Below are 16,885 nucleotides of genomic sequence, written 5' to 3' on the forward strand. Positions count from 1 at the left end.
ATGAAAGGTGAAAGTGAAAAGAATTCAAATATATTTAGGTTTACTAGAGAGAGGAATTCACCTTACAATTTGCTTTCTAGTTGGAAGTCGATTTATCTTTTTCATCAACTTAATTGGGCATAAATTCTCCAATACGACATAAATGGATTATATTATGTAAGTTACTTTCAATCGGGATCAGTAGCAAAATTTGTAGCTAAAAAATTATATCGATTTGATTTTGAAGAATTAAATTATTATGGATTTGATTTTATTTTTTTCAACGTTACTTTTCTGTGCATCAAACAGATTATTTTCGACTTGTATTTGTGAGCCATAATTCGTGGGCCATTGATGGGTGCCTACGATTCCTCGTGATCATCCCCTCCATCATCGAGTTGGACGGTCGACATTGGCAGCGCTTCACCCATTTGCGGTCCCCACATCGGGGAAGGGCCCCTACTGCCGAAGTGCCACCATCATCATCATCATCCGCAGCAGCATCATCATCATCACCACCATCACGCGTCTCCCGTGTCCTGCAATTCATCAACCCAAATCAGCGGCCGCGATCATCGCTGCTCCTCCCCATCCCCTTCCAAACCCACATCTAGGGCTCTAGTTAGGGTTTCATCCGCTGCCGTACTTCGCCGGCCGCCGCCGCCGCGGTTACCCTCGGCCGCCCACCTTCTCCAGTCGCGATGTCGTCGAACGCGAACCCTGAGGGCCTCGGTATGTACGGCCACGACGACGCGGCCGCCGACGCCAGCGGCGGCCAAGGAGCCATAGAGGGCGCCACCGGTGGGGAGAAAATGGGCGTGTCCCTTATCCCGACGTCGGATCAGGATCATCTCGCGGAGGCTATGGATGCAGCCGCGCCGCTGATGAGTGTAACCTCGAACCAGCTCACGCTGTTGTTCCAGGGCGAAGTGTACGTCTTCGACTCTGTCTCGCCCGAGAAGGTTTGTTCCAATTACTCCATTTTTGTCACTTTGGAGGAATCTGTGCTAAATTTGGTTAAAGGTGGCCTTTTCACATTTTAGTGGAATTGCATATAAACGCGTCTGGTTGCACCATTTTAAGTCACATCTGTTTGACGCCTATGATTCATTCACGAGAATGGTCGAAATCCGACATTTTTTTTAAATTGAAACTCGCATTTGTTTCTTTTTTGCGTTCTAACAAATTGGTGATATATCCAGTGATTTAATTGATGGATGACTTGTACTGAACATTCTTTAATATGTTGGACTTTCCATTTGGTAATGCTAACTTTTGGATGTCATTTGTGGCTACGTTGTGGCTAATCAAACGACTCCTGATGTTTGTTAAGGTAGGATGCACCTTTTATTGATGATGGTAGTGTTTATTAAATTGATCAGATTTTTATTTCGCCTACTAGCAGGTTTATTTTGGGAATAGCAGTATTCTTGATTTTGAGAAAGGGTGCTATTTTCAAATTCATTGAATATTTGAATAATCTGCCAGTGTGTTTTCACTGATCATGATGAAGCATTTACAATGTTTGTGAGAATTGACATTATTGTGGGAAAAAAATGTTTTTGTATGTTAGACATTGTTTTCCGTCGACCATAATTTTCATGGAAATTCCTAGATGGGAAATTCCATCTAGGACATGAGGTTCTTGTAGACTGAAATAAGATTAATTTCTACTATAATTATTTGTGTATGATATCTGATCTCAGTGGTATGACCTGGATTTCTCTCTTTGATGTTTTTTCTGTGGGTCTAATTCTGTGGAATATAAACAAACTTATAATATGGAGTTTTGCTGTGGGATTTCTGTCCCAATATGTTAATTTCTAATCTAGGGTTGTTCTGTTTGTAATTCATAACTTGTCAATCATATATACTAATTATGTCATCCATGTGTAATACCATTTGCTAATCAAATTATTTTACATTTTCATTTAACATAATAAGAATCTGAGCTTTCCTGATTGGATGCTAATGTTGCAGGTGCAAGCTGTGCTCTTACTGCTGGGAGGATGTGAAGTACCTACTGGCGCAGCTGGCATGACATTATCTGGTCAGCAGGATGATAGGGTAGTCCTGCATCTTTCCTCTAGTCTAGATCATCTTGAAGGCAATTCTGTTTCTGTACACTGGTTTCTAACTGCATATTTAAACAGGGTTATGATGATTTACTTCATCGAACAAATATTCCTGCAAAAAGGATTGCTTCGTTGATAAGGTTTCGCGAGAAGCGTAAAGAAAGGAATTTTGATAAGAAAATCCGGTATAATGTCCGCAAAGAGGTTGCCCTCAGGTATTGAGGTCCGGTTGTGATTTTAATATGAATTCTTTTTTTTTCTGTTAGCTATCAAATATAATGAGTTGCAAATGTCATCCAGTTTTTTTGGTTCAGTTTTATTCTGTTTGTCATATCATGTCACATTGATCTCTGTTAGTGTTTTCTTTGTTGTAAAGCAGTGAATATTGTTTTATACTTTGATATCCTCTCTTTTGTTTGCATCATCCTATTTCTTATGTTGAGGAGAACAAGAAAGGAGGATTTTATGAAGCAAGACAATAATTTTTTAAAAGTTAACTTCTCTTTGTGGTGGGTGTTTATGAAGAAAGACACAACTGTTGATCAGACCTCACGCTGGTCCGATCAATAGTTGTACCTTTAGTGTGAACTCTAGCACTGAGGTTCTATCAGAAGAGCTCTTTAGGGAGGTAGGGCTGGATTCTGGGAAACCAATGATGTCTTGACCATCTGAATTGCTGTACCATCAAGTATGGTTCAATGCTTCTCTTTGGAAATGTTCTCAAAATTATCTTATATTTCATTTTTGTTCAAGCTGTATCCTATTGTTGATTTCAGTGCGTTTATTACTCCAACAATTTGGAACAAATGTGGTGCCATCATCCTTTGCATTCTGATCTCATAGTCATTGCTGGACATGCATATTGTTGTCCTTTGCTGTTCTTTTGCTATCTGCACATATTAAAGTTTATCCTTTCTAGGGCGCTGTTAGCATAATCTAGGTCTTTTCACAGATTTGATATCAGTTTTTCATAAGGTGCTATCTACAGGCATGAATTAATTCCGTGAGTAAGAGTTTAAAGGATATTGAAGAACACACATATGACTGTTTGACTTGAACTGCAGACTGAATTTCGATGAGGTCATTATTTTTAAGAAAATACCTATAAAGCATTTTAAAAAATAATAAAAAAATCTCTGGAAAAGTATGATAGAACCAGTATAATTTTGTTTTTATTTGGTTTTGGCATATTGCTATTTTATTGCTCTTAGATTTACCAAGGAATTTGATTTCTCACGTACTGTTGTATTCCCAATTTCTGCATGAATGGCTTTTTCATTAGAGTTGGAGTATGATTTCATCAACATTATTCAATTAAAATCTTAATTTGCTTAATATGCATGTTTGAATGAAATATGTGTATTTTATAATGTATCAAACTGATATAGCCATACCAAATATAGTAGTTTAGCATGATATGTATACATATTACAGAACATTGACAAGTTAAAACTTTCATAATCTGTAAAATACTAGCCCTCTGGAATGCTCAGGAGTCTTTTTCTATCAATTGGCATTGTGATCATATTTGTGACTGAAAGGTGTATTTGTTCATGATACGCATATTTTCAACAGAACCTGTTTAATTTTATGATCGTGGACATTTTGGCCATGCCTCTGTTTGATTATTCCTTAATTGGTTTCTTAACACTGCTTGAAGTCTTTCTAAATGCATAATGGCTTGACAGGATGCAGCGCCGAAAAGGGCAATTTGCAGGGAAGGCTATTACCCAGGAAGGAGCATTGGCCTCTTCAAGCGGTGATCCTCTTCAAAGCTCAATCCAAGAAGATCCTCCTAGGGAATCAAAGTGAGTTGCATATCACTTTTATCTGTTATCATGATTTTGCAGAATTCTCTCCTCTTAAATACTAAAAATAATCAATGTGCCACTGTGTCATATCAATTGCTCTAAACTTTTAAGTTGTCTTTTCAGATGTCAAAATTGTGGAATTAGCGAAAAAATGACACCAGCAATGCGGCGTGGACCTGCTGGACCAAGGTCACTTTGCAATGCTTGCGGACTAATGTGGGCAAACAAGGTCTAGTTAAAAGCTAATTTGATCTATTTATTGATATTTTTGTAGTCTTCATCTTATAAAAGTAATATCTCTCTAAGATTTCTTTAAATCACTATTCTGCCCGCACATGTGCTGGATGTGCTTTTTTTCATAAAAATATGGATATATAAATGTGCTTGTGTATTACTCTTAAAAAGCATGTCGCATTACAAGGGAATGTTTTATACTATGAGTCACCAAAATTTTATAGGGAACTATTGTTTCATGTATATAGATATTACTTTATTTGGTTGAGTTTTGGGAAAAGAAGGATTCCTTTATTGTGTACTATTGCCTAAGCATTGGATCAAAGTAGTATGCCAACGCAAGCAGTCTATCGGGCTGTGTTTACCATGGGAAGAGAAGGAAAAAATAAGAGAGATAAGGAAGAGGTGGTGGGGTTGGTACGGTGGACATAGGTATTGGCAGTAAGCCGAAAACCAATGGTGTAGTAAGCTTACTGGGCATAAGCCTGGCTTTAGATTGGGCCAACTGAATTTGCTTGGTCAGCATACCGATCAGCTGTTAGACTGGGAAAACTAGACTGTACCAATTGGTATGGTTGAGATTTTAATCCATGCTGCTCTGTATCTGTAGTCTCTGATCCCAACCTCCTAGTCTCTTATCCAACTAGTATGCACTGCTGTCAGTATTTGTTTGGTTCGTCCTTGTTGAGAACTATTTGTATCATACCTTATTGCTAACATGCAGTTAAATAACAAAATATCATGGCCTAATGTTTCTCTAGTTTTGTATTAACCATATCTATACTTTATTAACTGGTATATAGAAATCCAACTAGGCTCCAGTATTGTTACCAGGTCATAATTTTAAACCTCAATTGACACTCCATCAAAGTTCAAAATGATATTGCATGACAATACTAATAATTATGTGGAATTTCTTCAAATATGTAAATGATGTTGCATGTGCCTTTTTGAGGGATAGGACATCTAAAGGTTACCCAAGTTCATTACATTTAAAAGAGTGTGACTGTGTGAGAAACTTTTTAGTACCGCGTAGATGTCCTTTGATGGACTGACTCAGTGATGCCTATGTCGACAGTCCAGTGGCTGGCACTGACTAAGGAAAAAGATGCGATCGAATACAATATGAAATCTGAGAATTACCAGAAATATAATCACAGAAAGATGAGTAAGGTCACTGTGTGCATTTTTTTTTCGAATCATCTTCTGTTGTGTATCAGATCCATTGTGAACCTTTGGTGGACTGAGTTGGTGATATGCCTATTTGGGTGGGTCTAGTGGCTGGTACCAACTAGGACAAAGAAGTGAATGAATACATTAAGAACTCAGAGAATAACAAGAACATGGAAATATGAATGAGGTCACTGTGTACATTCTTTCTCCATCATCTTCTTCTGCTCCACCCAGAGTTCTTGCTTCCTTGTGTGTTCATCTTTGCCTCTTTCAGTTGTGGAAGTTGGGAGTCTTGATTGCTGTGAAAGATAGGATTGAGATGACGAATCTTTAGCTTGAAGGGTTTGAAGTCCTAAACCATGGACTAGTTCTAGCGTTGAATCTATCCAATGCATCTAAACAGATTTTGGATGAAAGTTGCCCGAGGCTTGGTTTTATATTAATTTTTTGAAGGGTTTTAAGGTCTATAGTATGAAAGAAAGAATACTGCTCGATTTGGACAATTTGCATCTTGGTCCCCTCTTGACCTATATGTACTGCTTGGATGAAGCTGCAGGGATTGGTTCTTATGTGTGTGTTAAGAATGTATGTATCATTCTTTATTTGCATGCATATTGAAGCTCAGAACCATAATTTTCAAGTAAATGGAAAGTTCTGAAATCTGTATAACTTAATCTGCTCCTTTATTCCACTGAGCTACCACATAAGGTGAAATTTAGAATGTCTTTAACTCTTTATTCACGTGTCCATGATTTCCATCCATAATCTTTCTCTATGATCAAATGAAGCAAAGGCACCTCAAAGTGTTCCAGTGTTGGTGTCAGATGACAGCACTTGTTGGATGCTTTGTGACGCATGTTGGTCACTAAAAAAAACATGTCAACGTACATGTGCATCGTTAAACATGATATTTGTTTAGGTAATGTCATCCTTCCCATAAGACCTTTGAACATACCCATTAGTGGAAACATATATTTTTGGGATTTGACTTACTATGACATCTTTTTATTAATTTTGAATGCATTACCTAATTTATAGATCTGCCGGTCATAAATCATCTAGGGCAACCTGGTGTACAAGGCTCTTGCCAATGCAGGTTATAGACAGGGCCAACTTATGTAGCATTACCTTTATAAACAAAGAATTTATTTCCATGACTCAAACCTTAATCATAAGTTGTCTGGCTTGTTTTAATATCTTTGTATATAAAACTGTTGCAACTCAACTTGGTAATATTACCCTTGCATTTAAATAAGCTATTTATGGTTCAAATGTTTCATCATAAATTGTCTGGGTTGTTCAAAATATTTTTGCATATAAAGCTGTAGCAAGGTTGATAGTGAAGAAAATAATGCAACACGGTAGCCCAAATCTATTCTCTAATAGGTTTTATTGTATGCCCGGCAGAAAATATGTAAAACAAACTAACAAAAGATACAAAGATTAGATGGAAATGCATGAAGCTAAAAGACCATGGATGGCAGTATTAAATTGGCTAGAGAAAAGGCCATTATGTAGTTAATCAATTTCGTGTTGTATCTGTTGGACATATATGTACCATGTTTACTATGCTATTATTACCATAATGCAAATATCAAGTAATTTTGAACATGGATTTACTACATTTAAGATGACTTTTGGGTTCAAAGTTATGAGAATATTTCTTTTCATAATATTGAGTCCACTTCATTTTGTTTTTGCAGGGTACTCTAAGAAGTCCTTCAAGGGCCAAAATAGGTACTCCTAGCACTGCCAACCCAAGTGAGCATGTATGATCTTGTTAGAATTGTGCAGCTAAAACATGAAGCTGCTTAATGGTAAATTATAGATTATCTGTCGGCCTTTTCCTATCTCTATAGGGTCAAGCAATTGACTCGGAATTGATTAGCGACAACAAATTACATGTCCATACACCCAGCAATCATGATGCTGTTGTGTCCAACTCTGAGATGTGAGTTTGGAGTAATGTTGTGGTAACCGCTACGATAACAAACATCAACTGACTTTTGCTTCTGTTTATCCTGTCCAGAGTCGGGGACGGTATGACGGCAGATGTACAGCAGGCAGACACAGTAGGACTGAAGACTGAATTGCGAGAAGTATAAATGTGTTGAATAACAAAATTGACGGCCTACTCTGCGAGTCTGTAGGTATGTTTTGACCTTATAATCGATGATATAGGAGGCTGCGCATGCATGCAGATTAGTAGTGCACGTGGGATGTATTACCTGTCACCGGTGAGTCTGTTTTGGAAGGTCCGGCAGTTTAACGGCATCCATATCGTGCATTGTTCGATTGTTCCATATGAACTCCAATCTTGATGTGTGTAGTTAAGAGTTTTTCGAATCTAGAAGTTCTTCATGCCATAGAGAGAAGCTGGAAACACTTTCCCTTTATAATATTGCTCTGATTACTTGTGGTGAATGCAGGATGTTGGTCGATTGATCTCTCAGCTCTTCGTATCCAGATTCATAAAGTATGCGAATTATCAAACTTATATTATGAATCAAGATAAAATATAAGATTAATTAATTGAATATCGATCCTTTGTCTTCCTGACGAAATCGTTTCCATTTCATATAATATTTTAAGTCCCTCCGTTGACTAACATCTATGACTAAAATTATTTATAAATTAATTAATATTCTTATCAATTAAATTAATCGACATCTTAAAAATTTTATCGAAATAAGCGAATCTAATATAAAAGTTTTTAAGATAAATTTTAGAACTATAAAGTATTTTAATTTCGTTTTCGTCATTTTTTTTAAATAATAATAATATAATAGGATCATAAAGTATGCAACCAAACAAATCGAGGGTGGGTCCCCTGAACTTGCCCCGAACAATCCTAGACAGCTTTTATGTTGCTGCATGCACGGAATTATGTCTTTTGACACGCATATGGCATATATATATACCAGACTGTCCAACCGTTTGGTTTCTTTTGGTTGCTTCGCTGGTGCGTGGTCGTATCCCTGCTTGGCTTTTAAGAAAGAACGTGGAAGCAGCAGTGTTGACTCCAAAGTCGAAGTCTCGCGGGGTGGGACACACCGGCCCCACCCAAGAACCGTGCACTCGTGGTGGGCCCGCGAAAGAAGGACAGTCGTCTGTTCCACGGCCGCATGGGATCGGATTCGTTTGCTGCGGCATTGAATTTGCATCTTCTCCCGACCAAACTACTCGTCGTAATCGATCGGTGAACCACGCCGTCTCGTTTGCTTCGTCTTCTCCGCTTCGAGGATCGTGCTCCGCCCGCACGGCAACATCAACGCTGCGGCATTGAATTGCATCTTCTCCCGACCAAACTACTCGTAATCGATCGGTGAACCACGCCGTCTCGTTTGCTTCGTCTTCCCCGCTTCGAGGATCGTGCTCCGCCCGCACGGCAACATCAACGCTGCGGCCCGAAACATTATCCATTGTGTTTTTCCCACCCGAACGGTACCTTGACCGATGCGTGACGCATTTGGCCTTTTGTTCGCGTTCGTCGTTAGCGTAACAACGAAGGCAAAACACTATACCTTTCTTACATCCGAAGCAACCGACATTGTGGCATTCCCGGAGATTATGGTCATCGGTGTGGGGTATTATAGTCATTATGGTGAGGTAGACTTGAAAAGCCGCCACGTTACGAGGTGGGCTCGATGGGCGTTGTCGCCCGTCCGTTCTGCGGGGCCCACGGGTGCCTTCGGAAGAGAGTGCGTGGGTTGACGTTTTGGTGACGCACGCGACACAGTTAGTGCTTGGGGTTTGGGAGCGTACGACGTCACCTTTTGTTCGCGTTCGTCGTCAGCATAACGACGAAGGCAAAAATACCCTCTTAAACCAGAAGCAACCGACATGGCGGAGTGTAGTCATTCTGACGAGGTCGACTGTATGAACGGAGGGCAAAGCCGCCACCGTACGAGGTGGCCTCGATGGGCGCCAAAAGGGAAGTGGGTGGGTCGACGTTTCGGTGACGTTGTCTTCTCCTTTACACTCGTCGAGTCAATTGGATTTAGAGGGCGAACACTGACAGAGTGAGTGGTTGGGGCGTGGGAGCCTTGATGTTATTCGCATTGTTACGTCCTATATAAGACCTTACCTCGCCTCGAATCTTCTACTTTTACTTTTGTTTGTACGCGATCGGGGTTTCTTTGATCTGATGTCGAGGCGTGGAGGCGACGGTCGGCGAGGCGGCCGAGGCGATTATCCCAGGGAGCAGCATCCCAGCGTCGCTCCGGCGTACCCCACTAGCGGCGGGGGGCGGGGAGGCAGAGGTGGCCCGGGAGGCAGCGGAAGGGGACGTGGCGCCGGCCGCGGTGGTGGTGGTGGAGGGGCTCCGTCTGCGCCGCCTTCCATGATGAGCCAGCGCGCTCCTCCGCCCACCACGTCTTACTATTCCCCTCCGGCTGATGTCCCGTCATCATCGGCAGCTGCGGCCGCTGGGACTTCCTCGACGTCACTGAGCCAGGAGCTGGAGCAACGGCTGACGATTAGGGATCCTGAACCTGCGGTTGCGGAGCCAGAGGCTACCCTGACTCAGTCGACGCCAGCGTCGAGCAAGGCGTTGAGGCCTCCGGCTCGGCCCGGATTTGGGAAGGCGGGGGTGACGTGCATCGTGAGGGCGAACCATTTCCTCGTTGAGGTTGCAGATAAGAGTATCTGCCACTACGATGTGAGATCACTCGGGTCTTGTTCTTGTTTGTTTTTGCTACGACTGCTACAGACTGTGATGGCCTTTTGAACATGTTCTCTCTGCTCTCCTCCAGAAAAGTCCCATTTATCCTTGGTTTGTGATCCAGTGTTGGCATACTAAGCCGATTAGTTTGTGTTTCTTTTGGAATGTTTAGGATCATTTTTATTTTTGAATTTTCGAGGGCATCTTGGATTTCCGGCTTGACCGTTCAGCTTTCTCTTTGAAATCTATGCAGTATTTTCTTAAATTTGTACGTTTTCGGAGCGATATATGAACTTTAGATTTTGCTTATTGTCACATAAAAGTGGTTTGCTTGAAGGTTTTTTCTCTTCAAAAGCTTTTGTTCTTTACCTTCTGATTGAGGAACTTTTGGTTTTCTTCAGAGTTCTTTGAAATTGTTTGCGTAACGAGTTCCGATTCTTCGCTTCTCCTAAAAGATGTCTTGCTTTCAATCTACTGCATTGATTTATATTATAAAAAGTGAATATGTATCTGTCCTAGCGTTTTGTTAACAGTTATGCGATTCGTCTATTTGATCACTCATCACTATAAGTTGTATTGATTAGGAATACTGTGGTTACAATTACAATGAAGTCAGCAATGCTTGCTTAAAAGAGTTTGAGTGCCTACTTTGGAAGTAGCATATAATAATTCAGTTTTGACTTGTTTTAATGATTAGGTAGCAATATCACCCGAATGTACATCCAGGATTACCAACAGAAGAATAATCACTGAGCTTGTTAGGATGCATAAGAATGGAGTTTTAGGAAAGCGATTGCCGGTTTACGATGGACGGAAGAGCTTGTATACTGCTGGACCTCTGCCTTTCACAGATAAAGCTTTTGTGATCAAATTAGCTGATGAAGAAAAGACGGACAAAACCAGGTTTACCTGCCTGAGAAAGGAACTTCCATAGTTTATTATGCCCGTAATGAGTTATCATTTGATTCAACTGCTCTTCAATTCATCAGGGAAAAGGAATTCAAAGTGACAATTAAGCTTGCTGGGCAAGCAGATCTCGATCATCTGAGAAACTTTTTACAGGGCAGACAAATGGATGCTCCACAAGAGACTATCCAAGCTCTTGATATTGTGCTCAGGGAGTCTCCTTCAGCAAAGTAAACTGTCTTTAATTCCTTCTCAGTAACGTTTTGTAAAATAGTTAAAGGTTTCCAATTAAGTTGTGGTGCTTTTCAGCTACTCTAATATCATTGTTTACAGTTATGTCACCTCTTCGCGGTCATTCTTTTCTCCCATGTTTGGGCATAAGTGTGATATAGGTGAGGGTTTGGAATGCTGGAGGGGGTATTTCCAGAGTCTTCGTCCAACGCAGATGGGATTATCTTTGAACACAGGTATTATGGCTTATGTACAGATTTGTCTGTTTGCTTGTTGAACTATATCTTTGTCTTGCATACAATTTCTAAGAAATGTGATAGTTAGAAGAGGTGATATGATTATTATCAGTAATATGAGAATAGGTAGAGGGAGATTAAAAAATTCTTGATAGAAATTGTAAATAAAGATTTAAAAATACTCATAACTACAGATATAACTCTTTATAGATCTTAATAATAGCTAAAAATCCATGTAGTCGACCCCAAATAGTTAAGAGTTAAGACTTTATGATTTTGTTGTTGTTGTTAGATATAAAGTGATGTCAACTAGTTGTGTACTTATGCATACCATCCTTTGTCTTTCCTCATCTCAATTTATCCATTATTCATTATGAGGACACAGGTTCTATATTGTGTACTTGTGCATACTGTCCAGACAACTTGTTGATTGATGCCTTTGGTGCTGCACATTGCTGACAATGGATATATAAAACTTGGGGACAACATTGAAATAAATACTCCAATTGTCTTAAATGTATTATGATCTGCCTCAGTTGTCTTGTTATCAATGTTGATAATGGATTTGAGCAAGTCTTTTACATCCCATGTTTGTTTCCAGATATCTCTGCGACCTCATTCTATAAGCCCGTGACTGTTGTGGAATTTGTAGCAGAGTATCTTAACATCTATGATATCATGAGACCCTTGTCTGACCCGGATCGTATTAAGGTTAATATCCTTGAAACCTTTAGCCATTTAAATTATTATGTTTGGATACTGATAATTGCTTAATGATTCAACAATACATTTCTTTTGTTTTTTCATTCTCATATTCTCTCTTTCCACTTCTGTCTTTTGACTTTGGTAGATAAAGAAAGCTCTAAGAGGAATAAAAGTTGAGGCGATGCACAATAGAAATTGCCGCAGACGTTACAAAATTACGGGGATAACCTCAATGCCCATGAGTGAAATAATGTCCTTTGTCTTTCCCCCTCTTAGTTTATCCCTTTTGTTTTATAATTTTGTTAGATAAAAAGTGAATTATGTCCCTTTTGTTCAGGTTTCCAGTTGATGAATCGGGAACAAAGTTATCTGTGGTGCAATATTTTCGAGAACGGTATCAATGTTCTCTGAAGCATGTTTCATGGCCTTGTCTACAAGCTGGCAGTGACGCCAGACCTACATACTTGCCAATGGAGGTCTATTATTTTATGAACATATAATAGTTTGTTGTCTTACTCTGTTTCACAATTTTGGTGCTTAAATTTGATTTTTTCTAATAATGATCTATATGAATTGATGATTAGGTCTGTAGAATTATAGAAGGACAAAGGTTTACAAAGAAGCTTAATGATCGACAGGTGACTAGCATATTGAAAGCAACATGTCAGCGGCCTCGAGATCGGGAGAGGAGCATCCTGGAGGTATATAGTGAACTGAATTATAAATCAAATATACTCTTTCTTAAAAACTGAAAGAAGATATGCAAGTATATTTACTTAGAGCTTTAAGTTACATTATTCCGGTTGAAAGTTTTGCTAATATGGTTATTTCTGGGAATCTACATTTTTGTTGTGTGTTTGTACAAGGCTTTGACAATGGTCGAATTTAATTCAATTTCTAGGTGTTGATACTTTATCATTTTCTCCTGGTGACCGACTTTAGTTATAACTAAATGTTGCTGCAGATGGTCAGACTGAATAAGTTCAATGATGACAAATTTGTGAAGGAGTTTGGCATTAGGATTAGGAATGAATTTACTCCTGTTGAAGCTCGTGTGCTGCCACCACCTAGGGTAATGTGGTTCAATTAGAATTGTCTTCTGTTAATTATCTGTATGCATCTACTTGTGAAGTGTTCATCTATCTACTTTGCATGCTTATGTCCATGTCTTGATACATTACTTTTTTCATCATAATTCCGTAATGTGAAGCTGATCAATTCTGAATATTTCAGCTGAAATATCATGAGTCAGGGAGAGAGAAATTGTGCAGTCCTAATGTTGGTCAGTGGAACATGATCAATAAGGTAAGCATAGCAGGTCATTTTGTTGCTACTCTTACAACATGATCAATAAGGTCAAAATAATTGGTAACTTTCTGCTACTTCTAAGAAAAATACTCTGCTTTTTCCCTTTCTCCAAAAGACTATGTTTAGGTGCCCAACTAAACACATGCCTGCTACCACTTGATGTGGTGCTTGTCTGTCTGCAGTTCTTGTGTGTATTTTATGACCTTCATTAATTGGATTTCTGTAAAAGCTATGATATTTTGATTTTATGTTTTTTAGCATTTTTATTTCTGACAAATTTTCATTATTGTTTTTTCTTTTTAAACTACATATACTTTAAACTAGGTAATGATAATGGATATACAACTCCTTAAATACAGACTTAAATGAATGTGCAAGTTATGCATATTTGAACTAATCCTCCCTGGTGGATCCACAGAGAATGGTCAATGGTGGCAATGTAGAACACTGGACTTGCTTAAGTTTTTCACGTCTTCGTGGTGATGAGATCGACCGATTCTGCGGTGGTCTTGTTAACATGTGTAATAACATTGGCATGGTACTAGTACATAAATTCTTGTTGTTGTCCCAAACATAACTGTTCTTCCATTTGGTTTACTAACCTTTTTATAAAATCTGAAGGTTTTTAATCCGAGACCTTTTGTTGACATCTGGGCCGTTCACCCTGATAGCATGGAAATAGCTTTAAGAAAAGTTCACAGTCAGTCCTTAAATTGCTTGGGAAAGAGTGGAAGACATATTCAATTGTTAATTATTGTCTTGCCAGAAAAGAGTGGTCACTATGGTATGCACATTTTCTTTTGTATAAGCTTGAGATACATTTGTCTCTATGTTACATTTCCATTTTGCTCCACAGGGAGAATCAAGAGAATATGTGAAACTGATCTTGGGATTGTTTCACAATGTTGTTTGCCAAAACATGTGGCAAAATGTAACAATCAATATTTGGAAAATGTTGCTCTGAAAATCAATGTGAAGGTACTTTAGTTCCGTTCCGTCAGTTTTGCTAATACATATTAATTGTGTGATAATGACTTTCACACATTCTCTAAACAGGTTGGAGGACGTAACACAGTGCTTGAGGATGCCCTCCACTACCGAATTCCCTTTGTAACAGATAAGCCAACAATCATATTTGGGGCTGATGTCACACATCCAGCCCCAGGGGAAGATGCCTCCTCAATTGCTGCGGTTTGTTATTCCTTCTCTTAGCCAGTATTGCATTTTATGTGTTTCACACTTATAGATTCGTGAAAGTGGAAACTGAAAGTGACAACTGCCTCAGATAAAAGAAGAAATCGGATTATGGTACCTTAAACTTTTATGGTGCTTTGTTCTGTATAATTTCTTCCTTGTGTTTGTAGGTTGTAGCATCGATAGATTGGCCTGAAGTTACCAAGTATAAAGGTTTAGTCTCTGCCCAACAAAACCGGGAAGAGATGATACAGGATTTATTTAAAGTTACACAGGATCCACAGAAGGGCACCACCTATGGAGGCATGATTAGGTACAGGCACAAGAAATAACTACTAGGCTTTGGGTATGAATATGAATTGTTGTTTCATTGTTATGCAGGGAACTACTGCTTTCTTTCTTTAGAGCTACTAAACAGAAGCCTCATAGAATCATATTCTACAGGTAACCATTGCTACTTCAAATATCAAATGTGGTTTCTTGCTGCACAACCTGAATTTAGCAAACTTGTGATATATGCAGGGATGGAGTGAGTGAAGGACAATTTAGCCAGGTCCTGCTTCATGAAATGACTGCTATCAGAAAGGTACCTAATGCTTCTTGCTCAGCAGAGTGCAAGGGTTGCTTTCACTTTTATTTGTTTTATTTCGTTTGTTGCTGTTGCTAATTTGCATGACCTACCTTAGTGATGACTAGATTATGTTCATGCCAGGCATGTGCCTCTTTGGAAGAGGGTTACCTGCCCCCTACTACATTTGTGGTAGTTCAAAAAAGGCACCACACACGGCTGTTTCCTGAAATCCATGGAAGCCGGGATTTGACTGATAGAAGTGGGAATATCTTACCAGGTTAGTCAAGTTTACTGTCAATTGCTGTACCATGATTAAGAATTAACATATGTTGGCTGTGTTTAGGAACTGTGGTTGACAAAATGATCTGTCACCCCACGGAGTTTGATTTCTTTCTCTGTAGCCATGCTGGCATACAGGTCCATTTTGTCTACACCTCTTCAGCAATAAATTTTCTGCTACCAAATCCTTTTCTTGCTTTCAAAGCCTAAAATTTATCTTCATTTTGCAGGGAACTAGCCGACCAACACACTATCATGTTCTTTTTGATGAGAATCATTTTTCTGCTGACGATCTACAGAGATTAACCAACAATCTGTGTTATACGTAAGCTTTAAAACTCATTTTATCATTTTAATGGCTTGGTCACGTCTTAGTTCAGGTTGAAATCCTAATTTTCTGGGAGTATTGTGTTTCAAATTCGCTAGTGTCATTTTGTCGATATGCTCATGTTTTCTTGCTTGTGAAATACAGTTATGCTCGGTGCACTCGTTCTGTTTCGGTGGGTAAGTTGCACATCTGTTCATGTGGTTTCTGCCTATGTATTCTTGAACCCTCAGCAGTCTCAATTTTCTTTTCTTTTTCTTCTTTTATTCAACAGTTCCTCCCGCGTATTATGCACATCTAGCAGCATTTCGTGCACGCTATTATATGGAGGGTGAGCTGTCCGATGGAGGATCAACGTCTGCTGGTGGGAGGAGTAGGAGCAAGAACACGTCAACTGAAGTGCGGCAACTTCCTTTAATCAAGCATAATGTGCAGGAAGTCATGTTCTATTGTTGATAGCTTCATTTGGATGGATTTTGGTATTGTCTATGGGTTCTGTCAATACTTAGAATAGTACCAAGTTTGATGTTTTGCCATTTTGGGTAGAAATGGGATCATGAATATGATCATTTTTAACCACATCTACATGGGTATGAAGATGACATGCTTTTAGGCTTCCTCTCAGATATGGAAGTTTAGGTCCGTAGTAGGCCAATACTTGTATGTACACTTCCACATTTTAGAGGCTTTTGCTGCCTGTTGATTTATATTCTCACTGGTAATTGCTTTAACAGCCAATGTGATGTTCCGTTTGTTTTTATATGGACTACGTTCATAGAAGTGAAATGGAAGTGCATGTGGATGACTTTATTTGTTTGGTGTTTGCTCATTCTCTGTTCCACGTTGAACTGTCGTATGTATCATATGGCTCCAATATTCTCATTAGCTGTGACTGAAACTTCAACTCGTATAACTAATGTGATAGCTCCGAAATGTCATGTTGTAGCTGAGGTTGCTCAAGGCAAGTGGCTCCTAAGCGATATTTGTCAGCGAGGATCGGATCTAAGGTTAGATGAATGTGCAGATAATATATTGTCAGTTGCGCGTGAAAAATATAAGATAATTGGGATTGTAAGCAATACAAAGCAATTAATTTTCTTTCTAAACGAGTTGAACGATCTCACATGAAGAGGTTCCGAAGAAAAGTGCAGACCTAATATTCACCAAACATTTTCATCAAATAGAAAGTGGGTAT

At 39.1% G+C, this 16,885-nt stretch overlaps 2 protein-coding genes across 4 annotated transcripts; both read left to right on the plus strand.

Annotated features, from left to right (window-relative positions):
• The first annotated feature begins 462 nt into the window (after positions 1-462).
• LOC103986951 (GATA transcription factor 18) lies at positions 463-7,696 on the plus strand. Of its 3 annotated transcripts, none has more exons than XR_671832.3 (8): positions 463-941; positions 1,960-2,046; positions 2,133-2,269; positions 3,743-3,862; positions 3,989-4,094; positions 6,976-7,033; positions 7,132-7,223; positions 7,302-7,696. XR_671832.3 is itself a non-coding variant. In XM_009405108.3 (8 exons), the coding sequence occupies exons 1-8, from the start codon at positions 681-683 to the stop codon at positions 7,375-7,377; spliced, it is 945 nt and encodes a 314-aa protein (XP_009403383.2). In that variant the 5' UTR covers positions 476-680; the 3' UTR covers positions 7,378-7,696. The 3 variants fall into 3 exon arrangements, 2 of the variants coding, with proteins under 2 accessions (XP_009403384.2, XP_009403383.2); XM_009405108.3 differs by having other exon boundaries at positions 476-941; positions 6,976-7,041; XM_009405109.3 differs by lacking the exon at positions 7,132-7,223 and having other exon boundaries at positions 468-941; positions 6,976-7,089.
• A 1,513-nt stretch (positions 7,697-9,209) lies between these two features.
• On the plus strand, positions 9,210-16,452 carry LOC135675783 (protein argonaute MEL1-like). Its single transcript, XM_065186293.1, has 22 exons — positions 9,210-9,932; positions 10,633-10,838; positions 10,925-11,071; positions 11,175-11,308; positions 11,910-12,019; positions 12,159-12,265; positions 12,351-12,489; positions 12,598-12,714; positions 12,978-13,085; positions 13,247-13,318; positions 13,740-13,859; positions 13,943-14,105; positions 14,178-14,299; positions 14,378-14,512; positions 14,686-14,828; positions 14,897-14,959; positions 15,038-15,101; positions 15,228-15,363; positions 15,430-15,503; positions 15,596-15,690; positions 15,838-15,869; positions 15,965-16,452. Exons 1-22 carry the CDS (start codon positions 9,420-9,422, stop codon positions 16,144-16,146), a joined length of 2,982 nt encoding a protein of 993 aa, XP_065042365.1. The 5' UTR covers positions 9,210-9,419; the 3' UTR covers positions 16,147-16,452.
• Positions 16,453-16,885: the final 433 nt, after the last annotated feature.

Source organism: Musa acuminata, chromosome BXJ1-6 (genome assembly GCF_036884655.1).
Source record: "Musa acuminata AAA Group cultivar baxijiao chromosome BXJ1-6, Cavendish_Baxijiao_AAA, whole genome shotgun sequence".
Lineage (NCBI taxonomy): Eukaryota > Viridiplantae > Streptophyta > Magnoliopsida > Zingiberales > Musaceae > Musa > Musa acuminata.

Excerpts from the sequence above, each read along its gene's own strand:
- LOC103986951 (XM_009405108.3), top strand. The coding sequence starts at position 681 with ATGTCGTCGAACGCGAACCCTGAGGGCCTCGGTATGTACGGCCACGAC. Across the intron at positions 2,047-2,132 it reads CTGGTCAGCAGGATGATAGG|GGTTATGATGATTTACTTCA; the intron begins GTAGTCCTGCAT and ends ATATTTAAACAG. Across the intron at positions 2,270-3,742 it reads CGCAAAGAGGTTGCCCTCAG|GATGCAGCGCCGAAAAGGGC; the intron begins GTATTGAGGTCC and ends ATGGCTTGACAG.
- LOC135675783 (XM_065186293.1), top strand. The coding sequence starts at position 9,420 with ATGTCGAGGCGTGGAGGCGACGGTCGGCGAGGCGGCCGAGGCGATTAT. Across the intron at positions 12,490-12,597 it reads CTACATACTTGCCAATGGAG|GTCTGTAGAATTATAGAAGG; the intron begins GTCTATTATTTT and ends ATTGATGATTAG. Across the intron at positions 13,086-13,246 it reads GTGTGCTGCCACCACCTAGG|CTGAAATATCATGAGTCAGG; the intron begins GTAATGTGGTTC and ends TGAATATTTCAG.